Genomic DNA, 25,303 nt, shown 5'->3' on the forward strand with positions numbered 1-25,303 from the left:
AAACTGTATGATGTATTCTAATTTCTGTAACTTATTCTTTTATAGTTTTCAGTATTTTTATAGAAGCAAATAATAAATGTAAATTTTAAAAGTTGTTTTAAAAGACAGTGGTCATTGATTCTTGCTATAATTGCAGAATACATGTAATCTAGGGCTATCAGCAGAACCACATAATTACATTACAATTATTTTACATTTTTGAAATTTTACTTTAGGTTTCAATGTATAAACTCACTGACAAAGAAAGTGCCATTACATTTAATTATGATGCATTAGTGACGTAGAAGACCATTTAGGTAGCAATGTTCAGCTTTTTCTTCTTGCTTACATGCCTTCTTTGACCTTTCAATATGCCTCAGACATGCACGGTAGTCAAATGTAAGTAACGTGTTGCTCTTTAACAGGGATTATACAAGTGAAATATAGCACGTCCCATCACTAGAAAAGAAAGTGGCTTTCTCTCTGAGATTGATATGAAAGTCTAATATTAAAATCTTGAAAAATGGCAAACATTTTTAGCTTGATTGTATAGTTATGGTGCTGTTGTCTTTAACAAAATGCCTGATTACAGCTTCAGGACAAAGTAGTTCTCTTAACTATAATTATTAGACTTGATAATGCGATTAATGTGGTACTCATATAGTGGTGGTTATCATTTTTTATAGAACTAAATTACTGTTGAACTGTTTCAGATATATCTTAATGACACTGATATGTGATTCTGATCAGAAGAGACTGTTGCCATAGTTACCGTTGTGGGCGATCCGGATTAAATGAAAGTATCACTGCTTCCAACACTTATGCAACTCAGTTTTGCCACCAATTAAAGCAATTTAAGATTGATTTTACTGCATGTATAAAAAAAAATGAAATACAAGAAAGTTTGTGTTCCTAGCCTGAGGAAATACAGGTTACTGCCACCTTGATCTCAGGATAATCCTGTGAGGAAAAGCATTCTTGCAGACTTTCAATGAGGAAATCCTGCAGAAAAAAAAGAAAAAACAATTCTTTTGTTAGATTTCACTGAGATCAAAATGGAATTACCCTGTCCATTTGCACCCCAGGAATACCAGAGGGATCCTCCCACTGATTAATCTCATTAAGGATTCCAAGCACTGCTAACACTAGCTTTGTTGGAAACTAAAGATTTGGAATGCCTTCTTTAAGCTCTTTGATGTTGCACAAGCAGAAAAACATCGGTATAATACTGTGTTTTAGACTCTATAGGGTCAGATGTACCATAGATAAAAAATGGGAAAATCCTTCTAGTACATTTAACCCTATGGAACCTATTCAGTGAGGGCCATCTATCTGTCTGTCACTCCGTCTTTTAAATCTTGCACAGAATATGTGTGACCAAACAGGAATTCAAATAAACCACATATATGCTACATAGTACATCCACTGGCTTTATATGGACCCTAAGCAGCAAGATTTGAGAGTAAGGATAAGATCATGTGTTTTCTACAGATAACCTTTATTTCCCCTGCCCCTTCAGCTGCTGCCTAGTCTATTATTCACAGGACTTTTGCACTGTACAAGAAAATCACATTACAGAGACTGCAAATCAGCAAGGGTGGCCTGAGGTCACACATGTTGAGATCTCTGCAAGTCAGCACAGGTCTCTACTCATCACATCATTGTTTAGGTGACAACACATAACTTACAAAGCATGCCGACAGCACATATTGCACAGTGCACACATATTTTGAAAACATGACCCTATGGTACAAAAAAACTGACTTACACATTGAGTCTCCTTTTTCTTTCTGTAGACAAAATGCAGGTAAAATGCATAGTCTCATCAAATATGCTATTGTTATCAACAATTTCAAGCTATTGATAAATGCAATCAAAATTTATGGCAATCATTTAATAGTTACCAACATTATGTATTTTCTCTGCATGTTGTTGACAAAAATGAAGAGAAACTGGCACACTATCTGGTGAATAATGTACTGTGTCCTTAAATATATATTAGGTACTGTACATGCAATTGGAAACAATCAATTAATGCAAAGCTACTATACTTTACAATATGGCAATGCATGACACTGATTTATTATGAATTTTCTCTTGGTGGAAAACACATAATGACTCAGGCCCTATGTGTACTTTAAATCTTGGTAAAAGAATCAACCCTGCAGGTGATGCTCAAACTAATCTTCATGCCCCCTCCAACCTTAAAAGGGGTCCGCGATTCAGGAGGGTGGCCTATGCAAATTAGGGCCCACTGTAAAAGGAGGTTCTAGGGACACTAGTGCGCGCCTCCTTTTTGACAGGAGCAGCGGCTGTCAGCGGGGTTGACAGCCGACGCTCAATTTTGCAGGCGTCGGTTCTCAAACCCACTGACAGCCTTGGGTTCGGAAAACGGATGCCGGCAAAATAGAGCGCCCGTCTTCCGATCCACGGGCCATAGGCTGATTTTAAATTTTTTTTTTTTCAACTTTTACTTTTGGGGCCTCTGACTTAATATCGCTATGATATTACGTCAGAGGGTGTACAGTAAAGCAGTTTTTTCTGCTTTTCTGTACACTTCCCCGGTGCTGGCAGGTGTTAATTTCTGAAAGTAAAATGTGCGGCTTGGCTGCCCATTTTACTTTCTGTATCACGCAGGAATAACCAATAGAGCCATCAACATGCATTTGCATGTTGCGGGTGCTAATAGTTTCGGGGGGGTTGGACGCATGTCCAAACCTGGGCTAACAGTGCGCTCCATGGGAGCGCACCGTACTGTATGGGCCTGTAAGAGAGTCATTTATCAAATCGTGTTAGGGCATTATTGTGGGTGGTGCACCATAACGCATGTGATAAATAACACATCACGAGATGCATATGAAAACGTGGGAGGAGTTTATGAAAATGAGGGGTGCTTAACATTGCATGCTACAGGATTTAACACCTCTTTTCCTGGTGTTATACCCAAAACAAGCTTTGCGATAAATTTGGCAAATTCCATATATATAGAGAGAGAGCCTCTAAGGAAGCACACATATTAGGCAACTTTTTATTCCACTGTAATAGGGGCCATTCAGAACTCAGGGTGAGGTTTTGGTGATGGGCTAGGTTTTTTGGGGGGAGGCAGTTTTACCTGCACAGTCAGTGGTATGAACAGTACAGTAGACAACAGTGAAGATTTTATGTGATTTGGAGTTATGAAAGATATAAAATGATGAGATTTGTACAATGTACTCTCTACCTAGCCTGGTAAAGAGTCTCTCTCTCTTTCTCTCTCTCTTCCTGCCTCCCCAAAATGTGATAAGCCTGCCTGGGCACTTCTGAATGTACATTGAGTGAAAATAGCTATGTGGTACCAGAAAAATTACCCTAACCATGCCTCCTTTTTTATCGCAGGCACTATTTTTTCACAATTTTATAGCAAAATGATAAATCTAGGGGTAAGATGTCTATTTACTAAGTTATTTTTAACATTGTGCACTATCTGGGCATTGCATCTACATGAAGATCTTCTTTAGTGGATGAATAGGCCAGTACAGTACAGTAATTGCCAGGTTCTTGTGGCCTGGTTTGGCCTCTGTTGGAAACAGGTAACAGGATGCTGACCTAGCATGGCAATTTCTCATGTTCTTATGTAATGCATTGCTGGATTTTTTGACTGAATCAGGCCCTGTAGTTTTTCTCATAAACATCAAGTTTCATTGTTGTCTCTCAGATTTAATGTGAGATATGGATATGGGCAAAAATCTCAAGATGCAAGCAGTTGTAATTTCAAGCCTAACAACCTTTTTACAAAATGAGGCCTAGATTCATCATTATGCATGGGATCTTCTTGGTGTTTCGGTAATTGCCAGGTTCTTGTGGTCTGGTTTGGCCTCTGTTGGAAACAGAATGTTGGGCTTGATGGACCCTTGATCTGACCCAGCATGGCAATTTCTTATGTTCTTATGTTCTATAGCAAAAATAGCATCCGCGATAAAAAAAAAAAGGGGCATGGTTACGCTAATTTTCCTGGTACTGCATTGCATATTTATTTTTTGCAACGTGAATTAAATTTATCACACCGGAGTTAGTTTCACATTGCAAGCTGACAAGTCCCCGGACAGGCTTTTATCACATTTTGAGCTGCTAGCAAGAGAGAGAGAGAAAGAGAGTGAGAGAGCGAGCATGGTTAGGCTAATTTTCCTGCTCCCATATCACATAGGTAATTTCTACAAGGTGCAATACATTTATCGCACCTGTGCTATTTTTCACTTCATGCGCTGATCAATGCGCCACTGAGTGCATTACCAGGGAAAGGGAAGGAGAGAGAGAGTGAGAGGCTTACAAAAAAGTTAACAATTTATTCCACTGTAAGAGGGGGCACTAGTAAGTTGAGGTGAGGTTTGTGGTGTGGGGTGCATTCTGGGGTGCAATTTTACATGCACAGTCATACATACGAACAACACAGTTAGCAACAGTGAAGACTTAATGAGATTTGGAGTCGTGAAAGAAGAGTAGATGTGCTCTCTACCAAGCTTGATTGCATAAAGTAGATTTGTACCATGTTCTCTCTACCTAGCTTGATGCATTATCTACCTAGCTGCAATCAAGCTAGGTAGCGAGCACAATGTACACATCTACTCTTCTTTCACCTTTCTTCACTCCAAATCACATTAAATCTTCACTGATGGTTACTGAGCTGTTGTTGCATTCATGTCTGTTCTTGCCCTCGCTCCACCCTCTCTACCTTAGTGTCGACTCCCTTCGGGTCTGACGGACAGATACTGCTGCGGCTTCTCCTCGCCGTACTTCCTGGAATCCCTGGGCTGGCCTGACGCTGTGGATCCGCCATGTTCCCGATGACGTAAGGGCGCGCGTGCGCGCTCCAGAGTTTGTACCGGCAAGGGCGCGAACCTGAGGGGCGTTCCATCGTAGTGACGTCATCTGCTTCCAGCTTAAAAGGTCTTTGCTTACAACAATGAATTGAGTTAACAAGGAGAATTCTTTCTCCGCTGCTCTGCCTCCACCAACTTACCTAGGGGTACCCGCTCCTCGGGGGCCCCGCTCTCGCTTCTTGATTTCAGATTGCTAAGATGGGATCTGGTACTCGCTCCACGAGTACCTATGTCCCTGAATGCTCAGAAGGCTCCTTACTACCTGGAAGCGATCGCAGATGTGAACACTGTGAGTTCTATTACAGATAGGAAACGGTACTCGCTCCACGAGGGCCTATGTTCCTAATCTCCGAAGACGCCCATCTGTCTAAGACGTTATCGCAGGTACGGAGATCGTGAGTCATTATTGCAGATTGCAGATAGGAACCGGTACTCACTCCACGAGGACCCATGTTCCTAAATCCCTTCTCAACTCTCTTCTATATCAGAAGCTATCATATACCTATATCTTGTGAATTATTATTATAGATTGCAGATAGGAACTGGTACTCGCTCCACGAAGGCCTATGTTCCTAAAACCCTCCAAAGATTGTCTTCTATTCCAGAAACCATCTCATACACAGATATTGTGAGTTCTCATTTCAGATTGCATATAAGAACCAGTACTCGCCTACGGCTCCTGTTCCTGAATATACTGAAGACTCTCTGTTGCATAGAAGCCATTACAGATATCTACAATTGTGAGTGTATCATCTACTACTGGTTATGTATACAGCATACCCTGGCTACCTAATACCTATAGTCTCTCTCTACAGCTCAGCAACTCAGAGACTGCAATTCCAGTATCAGAGGGACTTCAGCCCTGCTGGGCACATCAGTTCACTACTGCCACCTCTGGTGGTTCTACTGACTGTCTAATAAAGAACTATCTGTGTTTGTCTCCATACTCCAGCCTAGCCGTGGTCCCTCTTAGGATATCCTCCTGGGGGTGCTGTCATCTGCCATTGGCCCAGGGTTTCACTAATTTACTTTAAGTGTTCATCCCTTACACTACTAGAGCGGTATTATGCAGACTGCCACTCTGTGGGAAGCTAACCCACCCCAGATCATTAACTCTGCCTACGAAGCATTACAATTGTTAGCTCTTCCCCTTGACAGGGTGATCCATAACAGATTGCTAATTCCCTGGCGGACTTATAACAGATTGCCAACTCCTCCCCTTGGCGGGATGATTTATTACAGATTTATTACAGATTTATTACAGATTCTAACTCCGCCCCTGGGGAGCAGTTTCTACAGATTGCTACTCCTAGAAGCAGGGATTGATAACAGATTGATAACTCCTCCCTCTCCAGGAGGAGATACATAACAGATTGCTGACTCCTCCCTCTACAGGAGGAGCTTGATATTGCTAACTCCGAGCAGCAGATTTATAACAGCTGTTCATATGTATGACTGTGCATATAAAATTGCACCTCAGAACCCAACTCACCCCGAGTTCATAATGCCCCCACTTACAGTGGAATAAAAATTTCAACAATCAGTGGGCCTCCACAGAGGCTCTCTCACTCTCTCTCTCTCTCTCTCTCCCCTCCCCTCCCCTCCCAAAATCGGGATTTGCGATAAATCCCATTTCAGCCATAACGCACAGCTATCGCAGGCATTATGCCCAGAAAAAAGTATAGCTTTTCCAGCATTAAATCCCATGACAGTGTGCATTAGGTTATCGCACGCAACATTAACCTGCCCTCATTTCTATTTACTCCGCCCAAACGCCTCACACTTGAATAAAATTTCCAAATTTGCATACGCATTTTGGGATGCGGCATTTATCGCGAGCGTTAGGGCCCTAACCCCCATGATAGTGCCCTAATGCATTTTGATAAATGATCCCCTAAATATGGAAAATAACTGACAACTAGTTTTAAAATATAGATTAACCTTCTTAATCTAAATTCATTGTGAGAATATGGAACGAAAACTGCTCTCAAGACTGGCAAAAGTGAGAGCTGGTGGCAGAGGATGACACTAAAGAATGTCATGAAACCTCCTGGTCGACGCAGTCATGGCACTATAGAAAGACAAGGGAAGGCAAGGATAGAGAGTAAAAGCTATTCCCGCTTCTTTATCTCAGTGGCAGAGCCCCTGATTTAAGAGAGAGAAAATTGCAGATTCAGAACTGTGACTGAAAAGTTAGCATGCAGGCAGTGTGAAACCCTCACAATAGTGCTGCCTCTGTGCCCGCCTGCACATTCTTTGGGCCAGCAGCTTTTATTGAATAGGAACTCCAAGGTTTGCCCTTCCCTTAAGGACTATATCATTATTTTATTTATTTATTTATTTATTTTTAATTCAAGTGTGTGCTCAGGAAACTCTTTGAACGCTAGAGTGCAATTTATGCTTATAATGGGCAGTTGTTCAATATGTATATTTTGGAGAATCCAGTGAATGGCCTAGACTTGAAACTGTAATTTCATGTGAAATAAATTGTTGTGCTTTAGAAGTGACAGCAGGGCTTAAAATGAATGGTTTTCTACCCCATTTGGAGCCCTGCCACTAAAGCTAGCACTGCTTTTGTTGTCTTAGTATGTCAGTGTGAATAATGGCCATGCAGAAGCCTTCCTGTAAATGCTATTTTCAATTTTGGTACGGCAGTTGATTCTTTAACACATATTTTTACTCTTGGACACTCATCTAGTTGTCAAAAATTCCGCATGCTGTGAATAATTTAAAAATAAGCTTGTTATCCTGGGAAGTGGCTATAATGGAGCTTTCATGCATCATTTTACTTTTAGAGATAACTTTTTGAGAGAACAGGAGAAATATAAGTTATGAAAATTATCTTGCAAATTGATACAATAAGTTTTTTGATATGATCATTTTAGCCTACATTTATTTTATCTGTTACATTAAAGGGGCAATTTTGTAACTGCCCGCTTTGGTGTAAAGTCTGCGGGTACCGTTTTACCCGCAGATTTAACACCAATTTTCAAAGGGAACGTCCATGCATAAGTTGTTGCACTGGAGGTGGACCCTTGGCCTGGTGCAGGATTGGTACGGCCCACTGGTCAGAACCAGACAGTGTCTGCCACCAGGAGGCGGAGCACAGGAGGAGACAGAGGCTAGCTGGAGCTTCACCAATAACAGTCCGGGGTTTTCGCAGTTGAGCCCTTGGGTACCCGGACCGCCTGGACTTAGGTGGGCCTCTGGTTGTCTCCCGGAGAGGAATCAGAGAGGTGTGCCCACCACGAGCAAGGGTGCGCGGCTGATGCAGAGCGAGTGGACTAGACCAGAATCGGAAGCTCCGGAGACCTCGGGAATGCAACAGTTCAGAGAGGTCCTCCGGATGAGACAGGCAGAGCCTGCTGGCCCAGCCACGTGGAAGCTGCTGTGGTTATTCAAGGAAGTAGGCCCGAAGGACACCGGGGGCCAGAAGAGAGTGTCTGAGTGAAGTGCAAGGGTCAATGCCAGAATATTAGTCCAAGAGATGTCAGCCAAAGCAGGGGTCAATACCAGAGTCAGTCTGTGCGTAGTCGTGGCAAGCGTGGGTCAGTTCCAGGCGGCAGACAGATGAATGGTCAGGCAGGCAGTGGCCGAGGACATGCAGCCCCAACGGGAGCTCCACTGTGAGGCCTGAGGAGATGGGGATGCCGAGGGAGGCCACAGAGAGTGACAGGGATGCCGGGGGTTTAGCGGCAGCAGGTAAGCCTGCGCTCATGGACGGGAATGCCTAGTGAACAGGCCCTTCATCATGAAGACTTCCAACGGTGAGGCGAATAGTTGTGGTACGATGAGTAATACGACCAGGCAGGTGCTCCCCCTGGATCGAGGCAATACGGAGAGGTACTGCTAGAGGTTGGATCTGTATCCGAAGGATTTTTATTATATCTTCCATGATGAATTTGCCACTCGCCCCAGTGTCAATAAGGGCAGTGGTAGCAAAAGATCGTGTCTCCCCTAAGAGGGAGATAGGGAGTAATAGTTGAGGGCCAGAAACAGTAGAGCCCAAGCTCGGGACCCCCGCCGGGCTCAGGCTTTGGAGTTTCCCGGACGTACGGGGCAGGTTTGAAGAAGGTGTCCGGAACCACCGCAATATAAACAGAGACCTGCCTTTCTGCGTCGGAGACGTTCTTCTGGGGTCAGACAACCCTGGTTGATTTGCATGGGCTCCTCAGGCAGCAGAGGAGCCGGCAAGGCTTTCAATGGGCTCACTGTACTTGATCATGGAGTAGGAGCTCAGACAGCCCTTACCTCTTGATGACATTGTCAGAGACGGTAGTCAATCCTACCGACCAGGGAGATCAATTCTTCCAGCAAGAGAGGGATTTCCTGAGTGGCCAGTTCATCCTTAAAGGGTGGAGATAGTCCTTTGAGGTAGAGTTCCCTTAAGTAGTCCTCCTGCCAACCAAGTTCAGTAGCGAGTGTTCTGAATTCTACTGTATACTCAGCAATGAGGTGTGAGCCTTGACAAAGGTGGAGTAGGTGGTGGCCGGCGACCACTTGTCGGCCTTGGTCCTCGAATGTCCTTCGGAAGATGGAGATGAACTGGGGGAGTTGACAAAGGATGGAGTCAGAATGCTCCCATAGTGGAGAAGCCCATGCCAGGGCCTTTCCTTCCAGGCATGACAGAATAAAGGTGATCTTTCTTGCTTCATCAGGAAACAGCGAGGGTTGCAATGAAAATTGCATATAGCATTGGTTTATGAAGCCTCGACAAAGGCGCGGATCCCCATTAAAACAGGGTGGAGCTGGGAGGGCCAGTGGTGCCCGAGAGGATAGGGTTTGGGTAAGACCCCCAGAGCTGGCCGTGACTGACTCCTCTAATTGAGAGCGCAGTCTTTCCATGGAGGATGCCAATGATTCCAGGACCTGTTGTTGTTCTTGGACACGATTAGCCAGGCCAGGAATTGCCCATAAGGCATGAGACTCCGCCGAGTCCATGGCCTTGGCAACGTGTTGCTCTGAAGGTTGGACCCTTGGCCTGGTGCAGGATTGGTATAACCCTCTGGTTGGACCCAGAGAGCGCCTGCCACCAGGAGGCAGAGCACACATGGAGACAGAGGCTAGCTGGAGCTTCACCAATAACAGTCTGGGGTTTCTGCAGGTTAAGCCCTTGGATACTTGGACCGCTGGACTTAGGTGGGCCTCCGGTGGTCTCCCGGAAAGGAATCAGAGAGGTGTGCCCACCATGAGCAAGGGTGCACGGCTGATGCAGAGCGAGTGGACTAGACCAGAATCGGAAACTGGAGACCTCGGGAAGGCAGCAGTTCAGAGAGGTCATCCGGATGAGACAGGCAGCACCTGCTGGTCCATAAGAACATAAGAACATAAGAAAATGCCATACTGGGTCAAACCAAGGGTCCATCAAGCCCAGCATCCTGTTTCCAACAGTGGCCAATCCAGGCCATAAGAACCTGGCAAGTACCCAAAAACTAAGTCTATTCCATGTAACCATTGCTAATGGCAGTGGCTATTCTCTAAGTGAACTTAATAGCAGGTAATGGACTTCTCCTCCAAGAACTTATCCAATCTTTTTTTAAACACAGCTATATTAACTGCACTAACCACATCCTCTGGCAACAAATTCCAGAGTTTAATTGTGCATTGAGTAAAAAAGAACTTTCTCCGATTAGTTTTAAATGTGCCCCATGCTAACTTCATGGAGTGCCCCCTAGTCTTTCTACTATCCGAAAGAGTAAATAACCGATTCACATCTACCCGTTCTAGATCTCTCATGATTTTAAACAGCTCTATCATATCCCCCCTCAGTCGTCTCTTCTCCAAGCTGAAAAGTCCTAACCTCTTTAGTCTTTCCTCATAGGGGAGTTGTTCCATTCCCCTTATCATTTTGGTAGCCCTTCTCTGTACCTTCTCCATTGCAACTATATCTTTTTTGAGATGCGGCGACCAGAATTATACACAGTATTCAAGGTGCGGTCTCACCATGGAGCAATACAGAGGCATTATGACATTTTCCGTTCTATTAACCATTCCCTTCCTAATAATTCTTAACATTCTATTTGCTTTTTTGACTGCCGCAGCACACTGTACCGACAATTTCAATGTGTTATCCACTATGACACCTAGATCTCTTTCTTGGGTTGTAGCACCTAATATGGAACCCAACATTGTGTACTTATAGCATGGGGTATTTTTCCCTATATGCATCACCTTGCACTTATCCACATTCAATTTCATCTGCCATTTGGATGCCCAATTTTCTAGTCTCACAAGGTCTTCGTGCAATTTATCACAATCTGCTTGTGATTTAACTACTCTGAACAATTTTGTGTCATCTGCAAATTTGATTATCTCACTCGTCGTATTTCTTTCCAGATCATTTATAAATATATTGAAAAGTAAGGGTCCCAATACAGATCCCTGAGGCACTCCACTGTCCACTCCCTTCCACTGAGAAAATTGCCCATTTAATCCTACTCTCTGTTTCCTGTCTTTTAGCCAGTTTGCAATCCACAAAAAGACATCGCCACCTATCCCATGACTTTTTACTTTTCCTAGAAGGCTCTCATGAGGAACTTTGTCAAACGCCTTCTGAAAATCCAAGTATACTATATCTACCGGTTCACCTTTATCCACATGTTTATTAACTCCTTCAAAAAAGTGAAGCAGATTTGTGAGGCAAGACTTGCCCTGGGTAAAGCCATGCTGACTTTGTTCCATTAAACCATGTCTTTCTATATGTTCTGTGATTTTGATGTTTAGAACACTTTCCACTATTTTTCCTGGCACTGAAGTCAGGCTAACCGGTCTGTAGTTTCCCGGATTGCCCCTGGAGCCCTTTTTAAATATTGGGGTTACATTTGCTATCCTCCTATTTGCTGTCCAGCCACATAGAAGCCACTATTGTTATCCAAGGACGTAGACCCGAGGGTCACCGGGGGCCGGAAGAGAGTGTCCGAGTGAAGCACAAGAGTCAATGCCAGAATATCAGTCCTAAAGTTGTCAGCCAAAGTAGGAGTCAATACCAGAGTCAGTCCGTGCATAGTCGTGGCAAGCGTGGGTCAGTTCCAGGCGGCAGACAGAATGGTCAGGCAGGCAGTGGTCAGTTCCAGGCAGCAGGCAGAAGAATGGTCAGGCAGGCAGTGGTCAGTTCCAGGCGGCAGGCAGAAGAGTGGTCAGGCAGGCAAAGGTCAGTACCAAGAAGTCAGTCTGGATAAGTACTACCTGAGAAGGACATGGAGGCAGGAGACACTGGAAGGGAGACGCTGGAACAGGAGACACTAGAACAGGAGACACTTGGAACAGGAAGGCAAACTCACTACAGAAGCTGTGTCGACCTGATTGCCAAGGCAGGGATCAGAGGTTTGAGCCCTGCCTTATATACGGAAGGCTGATGATGTCATCGGGACATGCCTCCCGAAGGTTTCCCGCGCTGGGCCCTTTAAGTAGGATGAGGTCAGCCACGCGTGCGCCTAGGGGCGGGGCCCAGCCGGCCAAGGATGTGGAGCCCCGACAGGAGCTCTGCTGTGAGGCCTGAGGAGATGGGGACATCGAGGGAGGAAACAGAGAGCGACAGAGATGCCGGAGGTTAGCGGCAGCGGGTAAGCCTGTGCTCGTGGACAGCAATGCCAGGTGAGCTGGCCCGGTCTAGACCTGCCTCACAGCAGGGTTAAAGTTTCCTTAACTGGCTAAATTCAAAGAATATAGCTGGTTAAGTGATGATGGAAGCTGAGTGGGCCTGCCGGCCTGATCCCCCAGTCCCAGTGACACTGTCAGGTCCTGCACCCTATCCCTCCCCCACCACCCAAACCTCTATAGAGATAGTTTAAAAAGTTATGCTTATTAGAATAGCTGACCTCCCCACTATGGTTTCTCCAAATAACCCTTCCTCTGGGCCCCCTCATCATCCCTCTCCATTTTCTTCCGCCACCCCAACCCTAACTCTCTTGTCTCACCCGGCACCCCCCTAAAACCCTCGACTGCTGGGAATGCGGTACATTTGTACCACTCTTGGCAGCTTCCAACGTTCCTTTGAAAGCAACGTTGGGGGTATAATGTACAAGCGTTGTTTTTAAAGTATTATTCTGAGAGCAACACTGGAAGCTTATGCTGAAAGCTGCTCCCATGAGCAGTATGAGCGTAACACGATCCAGGTAGCTCAGAGGGTTTTGGGGATACCAAATGAGGAGAAAGGTTTAGGTTTGTGGTGGTGGAGGGGAGGGAGAAGGGAAATGAGGTGTGGGTCTGGAGAAAGAGTTATTTGGGGGCAAGGGGAGATAGCTGCCATTCTAATGGGCTATACATTTTTTAGCTATCTTACTGCTCTTGGTGGGGGAGGGGAGATCAGGTGCAAGGCCCGACATTAGTGTTACTAGTGTGGGGGATTGGGCCAACAGACCTGCTTGGTTGCTTTTTTTTTTTCCCTTCTGTTGCTACTTACCTGGTTATATTTGAACACATAACAGATAACTTTGAAATTTAACTAGCAATATTCCAGCATAGCCAGTTAGATTTCAAGGTTATCTGGCTAGAAGTACCTGGTTAACTTTATTTCAAAGATATTCAGAGGGATATTTATCACACTTAATAACCCTGATAACTTATCTGGCTAATTTTAGCCAGATAAATTACTCGAGTTAATAAATAGGATACATGGAACTAAAATCGGCTTAAAAATCCAGGATAGGAGGATTTTGTTTAAAGAAGAGACGAATGAGTGGGGATTCAATCACAAATTTTAGATTTGTTAATAAAATTCATAGGGATCTTGTAGGAGATACTATTTCCCATACAGGAATCCACCTCCTTCCCCCTGTGGCCTGAGGGGGTCTTTATCTGCCATTCATTTCTTAGGAGTAAATATTGCATATACGAGCTTATGTGGCATGCACTTCCGGATATGCTATTTTATAAATGTTAAGATTACACGAGTATTTTCCATTTTGCTTGTACGTTTTACTGGCAGAAAAAGGAGTTGGGTTAGGGCTGCTCCTGGATGGGGCTAAGAAGTCCGCACAGCGGTTGCTATTTTTTTAAGAGATATATACGTATACATTACTGATCTTATTCATACACTTTTATCCTTGTTCATTGACTGGTACAAGGCAAATCGGACTTGTCTGTTGTTTGCAATTTTTTGGATGGGAGTTTTAGGTGAACTGGGGAGGTTTCAGGTTAAACTGCTAGGTAAACTGCTAGGTAAACTAGAGACAGACTGGATGAAGTGGCAGAGGTATCAGCGAACTGGTGATTCCAAGCATGTGCACAAGTATTTTCAAAATGTATGCACGCATACTTTATAAATTACCTGCCTCAGCATGTACATCAGGGTTATTCCACATACATGTATATATTTTTATTTTGCGCCTAAAGTATTTGCAAGTATGTTTATAAAAAAAGGTAGAGAAAGTCAGCATTTTCTTGCACTTGAAATATTCAAGTGCACTAAAATATACACACATGCTTTCAGAGCAGAACTGTGTGGCGCTTTATAAACTGTGGAGCTCTCGTTCTACAGTTTATCAAATACTAGGATAAATTCCACTCATCCACTTAAGTGTGCAAATGGTGAACCCTAAATAAGTTTGAAAGTTAGGCTCTAATGTAAATTTTCAAAGGAGTTACATGTGTAAAATTAGCTTATACCAGTGTAAATAGCTTTTATTTGCAACATGCTATTTTATAAACATCAAAATTACACAGGCATTTTCAATTTCACGCACACATTTACCTGCACAAAAAAGAGGAAGTCTGGGGCGGGGCTTAGGGGCATGCATGGAAGTTGCTATTTTGTAAGAGATGTATGTACGTACATTAGGCAACTTATTTACGCAATTTTACACCTCATAATTAACTAGCACAATTGATATCAGACTCATCTATTGTCTGCTATTTTTGGGTGGGAGATCTGAGTGAACTGGGGGAGTTCAGGGTGAAGTGCTAGGAAGGTTTCAGTGAACTGGGGACAGAGAGGGTGACCTGGCAGAGGCTTTGGAAAACCGGTGATTTCAATCACATGCACATATTTTAAAATATACATACTTCTGCATATAAATCAGGATTTTACGCAGATATGTTATACTCTTTTGCAATTAAAAGATGCAGGCATATGTTTATAAAACAGAGAAAGCGATGTTGCTTACCTGTAACAGGTGTTCTCCTAGGACAGTAGGATGTTAGTCCTCACATGTGGGTGACATCATCGGATGGAGCCCAACACGGAAAACTTATGTCAAAGTTTCTAGAAACAATGAGCATGCCCAGTATGCCACTATCCACGCATCCATGCAGAGTCTTTCTTCAGTCTCTTAAGTAGATCACGAAAAAAGAAAACAATAAACCAGGAGAATCCAACTCTACAGGGTGGCGAGCTGTCCTAGGAGAACACCTGTTATAGGTAAGCAACTTCGCATTCTCCTAGGACAAACAAGATGGTAGTCCTCACATGTGGGTGAATCCCTAGCTACAGGCTGGACCCAAGACCAATAGGAACCCAAGACCAATAGGACCAACAGACACCAAACTAGGACAAACACCACAACAGATGTGCTATCAGTAACATTAGGAACAGCCTGAACCCCAAATAGGGCCATGGGAAGGAAGAGTTGGATTCACAGCCGAAAAAGATTTCTGAGGACAGACAGGCTGAATCTGCTATCATGACGGCCGTCCATGCCCAGACAATAATGAGCCGTGGAGGTATGGAGAGAATTCCATGCCACAGCCCTGCAGATCTCCCCCATGGGAACTGCACGCAGGTGGGCCACGGCCCTAACAGAATGGGCTGTGACATGGCCCACCAGTTGCAGACCCGCCTGGTCATAGCAAAAGGCGATGCTTTCCGCTAGCCAGGTGGAAAGAGTCTGCTCGGTAACAGCCATATCCAGTCTGCAGCTGGATTGTCTATGGCCTGCTGTCCGATCCATGTAGAAGGCCCTTTTACAGTCTAGTGTGTATAATATCCTTTTCCCTGGGTTGGAATGAGGCCTGGGCAAAAAGGTGGGCAGGACAATAGACTGGTTAAGGTGGAATTCTGTAACCACCTTCAGCAGGAACTTAGAGTGCGTGCACAGGACCACCCAGTCATGGAAGAACCTTCTATAGGGCAGATAAGTCACCAGGACATGCAGCTCACTGATCCTGTACGCCAACATGACTGCTATCAGGAATATGACCTTACAGGTCAAATGCTTGAGAGCAGAGGTGTGCAGTGGATCAAACAGCGGCTTTATCAACTGGGCCAACACTACATTTAGGTCCCAGGACACTGCAGGGTCCCTTAGGGGAGGCATCAGTTGAAGCAAACCACGTATGAACTGCCCTACAAGGGGCTGCACTGAGATGGGTGACCCAGCCACCACTTGTTGGTACGCACCTATTGCACTCAGGTGCACCCGAACGGAGTTGGTCTTAAGCCTGGTCTCCAAAAGGTGCAGCATGTAATTTAGGAGTTCCAAGATCAGACAGGAGAAAGGGTCAAGGCCTTTCTGCTCACGTCAGATTGTAAACCTCCTCCACTTCAAAGCATAAAACTTCCTGGTGGAAGGCCTTCTTGAGGCTACCAGGACCTGAAAAACTTCCTCTGAGAGGTCAAAAGTCTGCTGGGTCAACCTTTTAACATCCAGGCTGTGAGGGACAGGGCCCAGAGGTTGGGGTGGCATAGCCTGCCCTGATCCTGTGTGAGGAGGTCTGGGGTAGTCCCCAGACGGATCGGGGCCCACCGGCAGAGATCCCGCAGAAGTGGGGAAACAGACTTGCCTCGGCCAATGGGGGGCTTCAATGATCATGGTCCCCCAGTCCTGGCGAAGCTTCAAGAGAGTCTTTATCACCAAATGAAGTGGAGGGTACACATACAGGAGGCCCTCTATAAATGGAGAGCAAATCCATCCATAGCTGGCTGGCTATCTGACCTGGACAGGGAATGGTTCAAAGGAGCTTTCCTGTTTCAGGAGGAGGTAAACAAATCCATGTCCAGGGTTCCCCAGAGATGGAAGATTCAGTCTGCCACCCCAACTTCAGGGACTACTTGTGGTGCCGGAAGGTGTGACTTGGCTTGTCTGCTAGGGTGTTCTCCACATCAGGCAGGTACACTGCTTGGAGTGACATCTCCCAAGACAGAGGTCAACTCCAGATCTGTACTACTTCCTTCAAAGGAGGAAGGACCTGGTGCCCCCCTGCTTGTTTATGTACCACATCACCACCTGGTTGTCTGTCCGAATGAGGATCACCGGACAGCAGATCCCAGAAGGCCCACAGTGTGTACCGGATTGCTCTCAGCTATAAGAAGTTTATCTGACACCGAGCTTCTTGGATGGTCCACTGATCCTGGGTGCAGAGGCCCTCTATATGGGCACTCCAGACCAGGTGGAACGTATTTGTGGTAAGCACAACCTGGTATGGGGAAGCCTGAAAAGTCAATCCCTCATCCAGATTGGAGAGGGACCTCCACCAAGCCAGGGATGCCCTGAGAGAGGAGGAAACCTGGATGAAGACCTTAAGGCCCTGGGTGGCCTGACGCCTTTGGAAGCATAGCGTCCACTGGGCTTGACGCATATGACCTTGGGCAAGTCACTTTACCCTACATTGCCTCAGGTACAAAAACTTAGATTGTAAGCCCTCTGGTGATAGAGAAATACCTACAGTACCTGAATGTAAACCGGTGTGATATCTCAATTGAGATTGAATGTCGGTATATAAAAACAATAAATAAATAAATAAATATGCAGGTGGGTGAACAGGGTGACATGGAGTGTCGTGGCCATGTGCCCCAGGAGCTGCAGCATATACTGCGCAGAGACCTGCGAGCAGCACTGGACCTCTTCCGCCAGGGTTAGCAGAGAGTGTGCCCTGATACGGGGCAAAAAGGCTTTCGCCTGTTCCGCATCCAACACGGTTCCTATGGAATCCAGCCGTGACAATGGAGAGAGATTGGATTTCGGGTTGTTAATTTGAAACTCCAGATATTCTAACACCCAAATGGTTCAGCGAAGAGACCGCGTTTCCCCCATTTGCATGGCCCTCTTGACCAGCCAATCGTTCAGATATGGAAAAACCTGGATTCCCAGTTGTCCCAGATAAGCACCTACCGCGGCCAGGCACTTTGTGAAGACCTGGGATGCAGAGACTAGGCTGAATGGGAGCATGTGGTACTGAAAATATTGATGGCCTACTACAAAGCGACAATACCTCCTGTGACTGGGGAGGATCTCGATGTGGGTATGCATGTCTTTTAGGTCGAGTGAGCAAAGCCAGTCTCCACTCTGTAAGAGGGGAATCAAGGTGCCCAAGAATACCATCTTGAACTTTTCTTTCTTGAGAAATTTGTTCAAGGCTCGCAAATCGAGAATTGGACGGAGGCCTCCTGTTTTCTTTAAAATTAGAAAATAACGGGAGTAAAACCCCCACCCCTGCTGCTCCCGAGGGACAGGTTCTACTGCTCTTGCCATTAGAAGGGCTGAAAGCTCCCCTCGGAGCACTTAGGGGTGTGAGACGGGACTCCATTGTAGGCACAGGGGAGAATCCTGCGGAACAGCCATGAGATTCAGCCTGTAGCCATGACAGATGATGGATAAAACCCATCGGAAGCGGCGACTGGCTTATGGCTCCCTCACATCCAGTCAAAACCCCATAGTGGGGCTAGCCTGGGTACTGGCTGAGGTTTAGGACCCTGGGGTTGCTGAGATCTGCCCCTGGTGCTGGCTTGTTGTGGTCGAGAGCAAGGGGCAGGAAGATAGTACTTCTGCGGCCTGAAGAATGGTCTCCATGGTCCTGGCCGGGAAGAACTCTTAGACGCCGGCAAAGCCAAGACAATAGCCAACAACTGCTGGAGGGTCTCATGGTGGTCCTTCAGCTGTGCGACTGCCTTTTTGACCTTGACACCCAACAGGTTATCCCCGGTGCAAGGAAAGTCAGCTAGTCAGTCCTGCACCTCTGGACGGAGGTCCAAGGCATGAAGCCAAGCAAGACACTGTGTAGAAATGCTGGCCACTGCCACTCGGCCCACCATCTCAAACATATCATAGGTAGCGCATACTTCATGCTTCCCATACTCCAAGCCCTGCTGGACAAGTGTCATGAGGCCCTCCTGAAGTTTCTGCGGCAGGCCATCCGCAACCTCCTGGACTTGTTTCCAGAGGTTTCAGGTATGTTTGGTCATATACAAAATGTAGAGGTGATACGGGCCACCAACATGGAGCCTTGAAACACTCTCTTCCCCATAACATCCCATGCTCTGTTGTCCTTGCCAGGAGGGGTTGAGACATGGGTTTTTGACCCCTTTGCCTCCTTTAGCGCAGATTCAACCACCACCAATTGGTGGGGAAGTTGGTGCTTCTCAAATCCCACGGACTGCTGCACAAGGTGCACCCCATCAACCTTCCGGTTCACTGGGGCCACGGAGACTGGGTGCACCCAGAGCCAAAGAAGCAGCTCTCTGAAAATCTCAAGAACAGGCACCATTACAACATCCTTCGGGGCATCCACAAACTGAAGGATCTCCAGCATCTTATACGGGCATCTTCCTCTATCATAAGTTGAAAGGGAATGGCTTCATCCATCACCCGGACAAACCCCTTGAAATTTAAGTCCTCCAGTGGAGAACGGCGGTGCTCCTCCGAGGGGAAGGATACAATGGAAGATCATCAGAATTCAGTGATGAACCATCGGAGGTGTCCTCCTCCCAGGGGTCATATGAGTCCTCAGGGTCATCTCGGCCACCTGGAGATGGGGGTCAGGAAGCACTGGGCTTATCCATAGGCAGGGGACCCAAGGAACCCAGGGGCATCGAGGAAGCCGAAGGTCTGGTTCCAAGCCCCAGGAGTGCCGGATGGGGGGGCAAGAGGGCCACGTGGAGTGGAGGGCATTGACAGGCCCTTGTCCTTGGACAAATCCCCCATGAGGACAAGCTCACATGCCTTGCATTTTGGTGCCCCGACAGCCCATCAGGAAATCGCGGGGCGCCGGCAGTAATTGGGTCTGGAGGATAGCAAGGAAGACGTCAAGATGGTCCAACATGGCTCCAGCCCCAGTACTATGAGTGGCATCGGTGCAGGCACTGGCATCGGCACGGGCACCGGCATCAGAGTAAGCACTGGCCTTGAGGGCGTCGAGGCTGGCACCGGCATTAAGGAAGGTGCCGGTCTGGATGGCGGGAGCACATTCCACTGCCAGGCGCACCTGACGTTCCAACTCCGCCTCAAAAGCCTCTGATGAAAGGGGAGGCTGAGAGGAGAGGGAAGAGGCCAATTCCTCCTCTGAACCCTGAGGAGGATCGATGTCTGGCACCGGAATCTGTGTGGACGGCCTTGGGCCACTGGCATCGAGGAAGGATGGAGACTCCTCTTGCTGTGATAGCTTTGGGGGCAAGATGACAAGCGCTGGAGCCATCTTGAGCCCAGCTCGTATGCAGACGGGGCCGGTGACAGTGCTTTCGCGACCTCCCACAGTGCTCAGCCCAGTCTTTCCCCAATGCCGAGGATGAGGAGGACGATCCTGAAGCCTGCGATTTGGAGGAGACTGAGACTGGCGATCCCCCGGAGCCTTTTTCCCCCACAAGCCTCAGGGGAGGAGTGGTCACTGAGGGATCGAGGATGAGTGGTTCCCCTCAGTCCTTAGGCATCGATGACATTGATACCAAAGTGAAGGGTTCAGATTTACCCAAGCCAAAAACTTTCTCCATCTTATCTAACCTGGCCCGATGATCTTTTGGGGTGTTTTGAGTGCACAATTCGCAGCCCCGAACATCGTGCGATGCCCCCAGGCAGAGGATGCACACTTTGTGCGGATCCATTAGGGACCTAGTCCAGGGGCACTGGGGGTACTGACGGAAGCCCAAGGCCACCATGAGGGCTCACTGGGAACCACATAAGACACGACGACTGGCAGTACTGGAGAAGCCTGAAAAAATACTACCGACCGAGAAAAAAGAACCGGAAAGAGACCCAGTGCAGGGAAATAAACAAGCAAAATAACTTAATTTTTTGAAAAATTTCCCTAGAAAAAGGGCACGAGTTTCACCTCTGCAAGACGTTAGCTCCGCGGAAAAGAAAGGACTGAAAAGAGATCCTGCATGGATGTGTGGATAGTGGCATGCTGGGCATGCTCAGTGTGCCAGTCAAAGCTTCTAAAAGTTTTCTAGAAACTTTGACATAAGTTTTCCATGCCGGGCTCCATCGAATGATGTCACCCACATGAGAGGACTACCATCCTGCTTGACCTAGGAGAAAGTACGTGCTTTCATTGCATTGCAAAATATTCAGGTGTATTGAAACATAGATCTGTATAGTGAGGTTGGATTTAAGCAAATTTTAAAATCTGCATGTACTGATGTGAGTAAATTATAATATACTAGATTTCTGCCGGCCTATAGACATAAGTATATGGGACCACAGGGAGTTGTTTGAAAATTATCCTTTAAGGCAGTAAATGTTTTTATCTGGGTGAACATGCTTGCTTATGTAAAAAAGCCATTTGAATATAGCCACCCTCAGTGCAGGTAAAAGTATGTGTGCTATATCATAGTATCCATACTTTTGCCTGGGGGGAGAACGATGGGGTTAGGTTGGGAGGGGGAAAGTAACGTTACAATTTCATTATTACTTTGCACCTGCTCTTGCATGTGGTATGCATGCCACCTGACTTTTTAAAGAGAAACTCCTCGAAGCATTATCTTTTTGAATATGTGCTTGCAGGCAAGCTGCTCACAGTGTTAACAAACCTCCTGTGCTCGCTTCTATCCACCCAGCCTAAGCAAAAAACATCGTCTTCAAAGGAAGGGATATGTCACTCAAAAATTACTGAAGTCATGAAAGATTGTGCATCAATATTTCAGTAAACATTAAAGAGAAATCCAAATAGACTTTGGAGAATAAAAGTGGGTTTGATGATTTAATTTGATTCCAGAGAAAGATGCTAAGAAAGGGACATTTGCCACTTGCCATATTTGGGGTTGGAAAGGATTTTTTTTTTTCATGTGCAGCTGAAAGGGCTATGTATGCAGAAAATTTGTTTTCACTTTCTCTCACATTTCCACATCGAGATACGCATACTTCAGCTAAAGGAAATTGGACTTGGTGGGCTCTGGTTTTTTTTAATGCTATCAACTATGAAACTTTCCATTACATGTACTTAAAATTTCACTGAATAGAGTATTTGTGTCTCCCTGAACACTCTTATGTGACAAGTATATAGAAAGACCTTGTTTAAGCTCTGCTTGCTTTATTGTGAAGTTAGATTTTCCAAAAATGTAATTATTAGAGATGTGAATCGTGTCCTCGATCGTCTTAACGATCGATTTCGGCTGGGAGGGGGAGGGAATCGTATTGTTGCCGTTTGGGTGTTTAAAGTATCGTGAAAATCGTGAAAATCGTGAGCCGGCACACTAAAACCCCCTAAAACCCACCCCGACCCTTTAAATTAAATCCCCCACCCTCCCGAACCCCCCCAAATGCCTTAAATTACCTGGGGGTCCAGTGGCGGTCCGGAACGGCAGCGGTCCGGAACGGCCTCCTGCAATTGAATCGTGTTGTCTTCAGCCGGCGCCATTTTTTAAAATGGCGGCGTAAAATGGCGGCGGCCATAGACCAACACGATTCGACTGCAGGAGGTCGTTCTGGACCCCCGCTGGACTTTTGGCAAGTCTTGTGGGGGCCTCCTGACCTCCTGACCCCCACAAGACTTGCCAAAAGTCCAGCGGGGGTCTGGAACGACCTCCTGCAGTCGAATCGTGTTGGTCTATGGCCGCCGCCATTTTGCGCCGCCATTTTGAAAAATGGCGCCGGCTGAAGACAACACGATTCAATTGCAGGAGGCCGTTCCGGACCGCTGCCGTTCCGGACCGCCACTGGACCCCCAGGTAATTTAAGGCATTTGGGGGGGGGGGGTTCGGGAGGGTGGGGGATTTAATTTAAAGGGTCGGGGGTGGGTTTTAGGGGGTTTTAGTGTGCCGGTTTTCCTGCCCTCCCCCTTCCCCCGATTTACGATTTTTTGACGATAAATCGGGGGAATTGGTATTGTATCGTGGCCCTAACGATTTTTGACGATTTAAAATATATCGGACGATATTTTAAATCATCAAAAAACGATTCACATCCCTAGTAATTATATGACAGAATATATTTGAAACACATCTGTATACAGTAGTCATCCCACAATGACAACAAAATTCATGTATTTATAAATCAGTTTTTGATTTACAGACAGGGCTTCTCAAAGTTATCAAGGTATCCCCACAGGCAGTTGACGTTTCATGATATCCACAATGAATATGCATGAGATAAATTTACATACATTGAAAACCCAGTATATGCACATTTCATTGTGGATCTCCTAAAATCCCAGTTGGCTGTGGAGCCACCAGAACACCTTTGGGAAGCCCCAATCTATGCTGTCTTTCAATCCAAGTAAGAACAAATTTTAATGATAGATTCCAACCTGACTGACGCAGCTGGCCTGACTGAGCGTGCTCACTGCCCTCATATAACTCTGATTCCTTGATCGGAACTTGGGAGAGTTGTAGTTCACAGATGGATCCAATATGTGTCCAGCTGGCATTTCACTTGCAGCTTGTAGATAGCTCTGGCTATAAAAAAAAAAAAAGAAAAAGTAAGGGGAAACATATTATTAAATAAACCATGCATCACAAATAATATCTCATGTTCAGAAATGCAAATTACACTGGATGATAAATGAAACAAATTAATTGTAAATTTTCATACAATTAAAAATGAATACAAGTGGCAATCTTCCTCAGCAAAGGAAATTGTTAAAATAAAATTCAGATGTTAAGTCCATTGTCTTGGCACCAACTAGCTACATTTGCCAGTAGCATTGCATTTTCCAGCAGTGTGAACTGTAATTTCTAACTCTGCTTGGTGTCCTGCCAGAAAAAGGTAAGTAAATGTTATTCAGATTGCACCTGTTTATTTCTGAAGTCTTACTGCTACCTCTAACTCCATACATACACTGTATGCCCTGGCTCCTATGATTACTTTTTGGATGTATGTTTTATTTTACTTTCTCAGCCATGTTGCTGGTATCCTTCTTATTTCTCTGTTGCACCTTCACAATGTGTCACAAACTTGGTGGTTTCTTGGGTAGTAATTTTGTAAGAACCTTTATCAGAAAATCTGCAAATATGCACATAAGTCACAATGATGTATAAGGCAACCTTACAGCACGTTTGCTTTGAAAATGACCCTATCAAAACTATATGGAGTGTTTGGGGGAAAATGTACATGGATACTTTTGAAAATCCAAAAGTATCCATGGTTAAGTTCAAGCCACTATCCATCCCTGTGTTCTGAAGTACCTCTGTTCAGTCTGGGTAAATTTACGTGCATACAGAACATACGTTCATCCACAGATTGGGCAGCCAGTTTTATAATAAGCTATTTCTGAAAATAACTCACAGTTCTACTCACAGAAATGCTTTGAAAATTACCCTCTTGATGACTAAGGGATGGGGCATTACTGATGTACAACTTTAATGGCTTTTAGCTGTTTTTTTCTGAAATACTCCTATCCTCTGTAATGGGGCTTTGACGTCCCCTGCTTTAACTGCTACTCAACTCGTTTTTTATGTCTTGTTTCTTTATTTGAGCTTAGTTTTTACCCAGTAATCCAGAGAAAACATTGCTTACAAACTTTAAAAACATAAAGTACAATAATGATACATACTATACATACACTGTTGCGGTCTGCACCGCTTCCCCTCTCTTCCCCGTGACCAGCGCCTACCTCCGCGTCTGGGGACGCCGCACTCCGCGGTCTCCAGGACCCAAGGACGCGCTCAGTTCCATGTGGCATCCGCCATTTGCCTGTCTCTCTCACCGCGGCCTCACGCGCGCGCGAGTACGGCTACTTTGAGCGCCCAGAACCCGGAAGTCAAGCCCCGCCTGCGCTGATGACGTCACGCTCCGAGACAGATATAACCAGCGTCCGGATGTTCCCTCATCGCCTTGCAACGAGGTTCACTACAGTCTTGTAGTTCTGAGTAGCGCTTCGTCTTGCTGTGTTCCTGCCGCTGACCTTGGAGTTCCTGACTATGCTCTGCCTGCTGCCTGCCTCGACCCCGGTTCGTCCCTGACTACGCTTTGCCTGCTGCCTGCCTCGACCCTGGTTCGTCCCTGACTACGCTCTGCCTGCTGCCTGCCTTGACCCGGTTCTTCCCTAACTACGCTCTGCCTGCTGCCTGCCACGACCCGGTTCTTCCCTGACAACGCTCTGCCTGCTGCCTGCCTCGACCCCGGTTCGTCCCTGACCACGCTCTGTTGCCGCCTGCCTTTGATCCCGGCTCGTCTCTGTTCCTGCTTCAGCCTTCAGCCTTGCCTTCACCTGCTGGCTGCGGACCCCACTCCAGGTTTCTACTTGCTCCTACTCACGACTGCTCATTTAGAGACTCTATTATCTTTGGACTTCCTGGTTCTCTATTGCTGGACTCTCTCTCTCTAGTACCCAAGTCCCAAAGTGCCAGAACCCTACGGGCCCCTCCTGGGGGGTTTTGGGTACCC

General features: G+C 46.0%; 1 protein-coding gene across 1 annotated transcript in view; it reads right to left on the reverse strand.

The window, feature by feature from the left end:
• Window positions 1-25,303, reverse strand: part of DLGAP2 (DLG associated protein 2) — a 511,962-nt gene that overhangs the window by 364,778 nt on the left and 121,881 nt on the right. Inside the window, exon 3 of the mRNA XM_029595762.1 lies at window positions 23,226-23,373. Within this exon, the coding sequence (XP_029451622.1) occupies window positions 23,226-23,373 (148 nt within the window). The remainder of the gene's footprint in view (window positions 1-23,225; window positions 23,374-25,303) is intronic.

The sequence above is a fragment of the Rhinatrema bivittatum genome, chromosome 3 (assembly GCF_901001135.1).
Source record: "Rhinatrema bivittatum chromosome 3, aRhiBiv1.1, whole genome shotgun sequence".
In the NCBI taxonomy this organism is placed as follows: Eukaryota; Metazoa; Chordata; class Amphibia; order Gymnophiona; family Rhinatrematidae; genus Rhinatrema; species Rhinatrema bivittatum.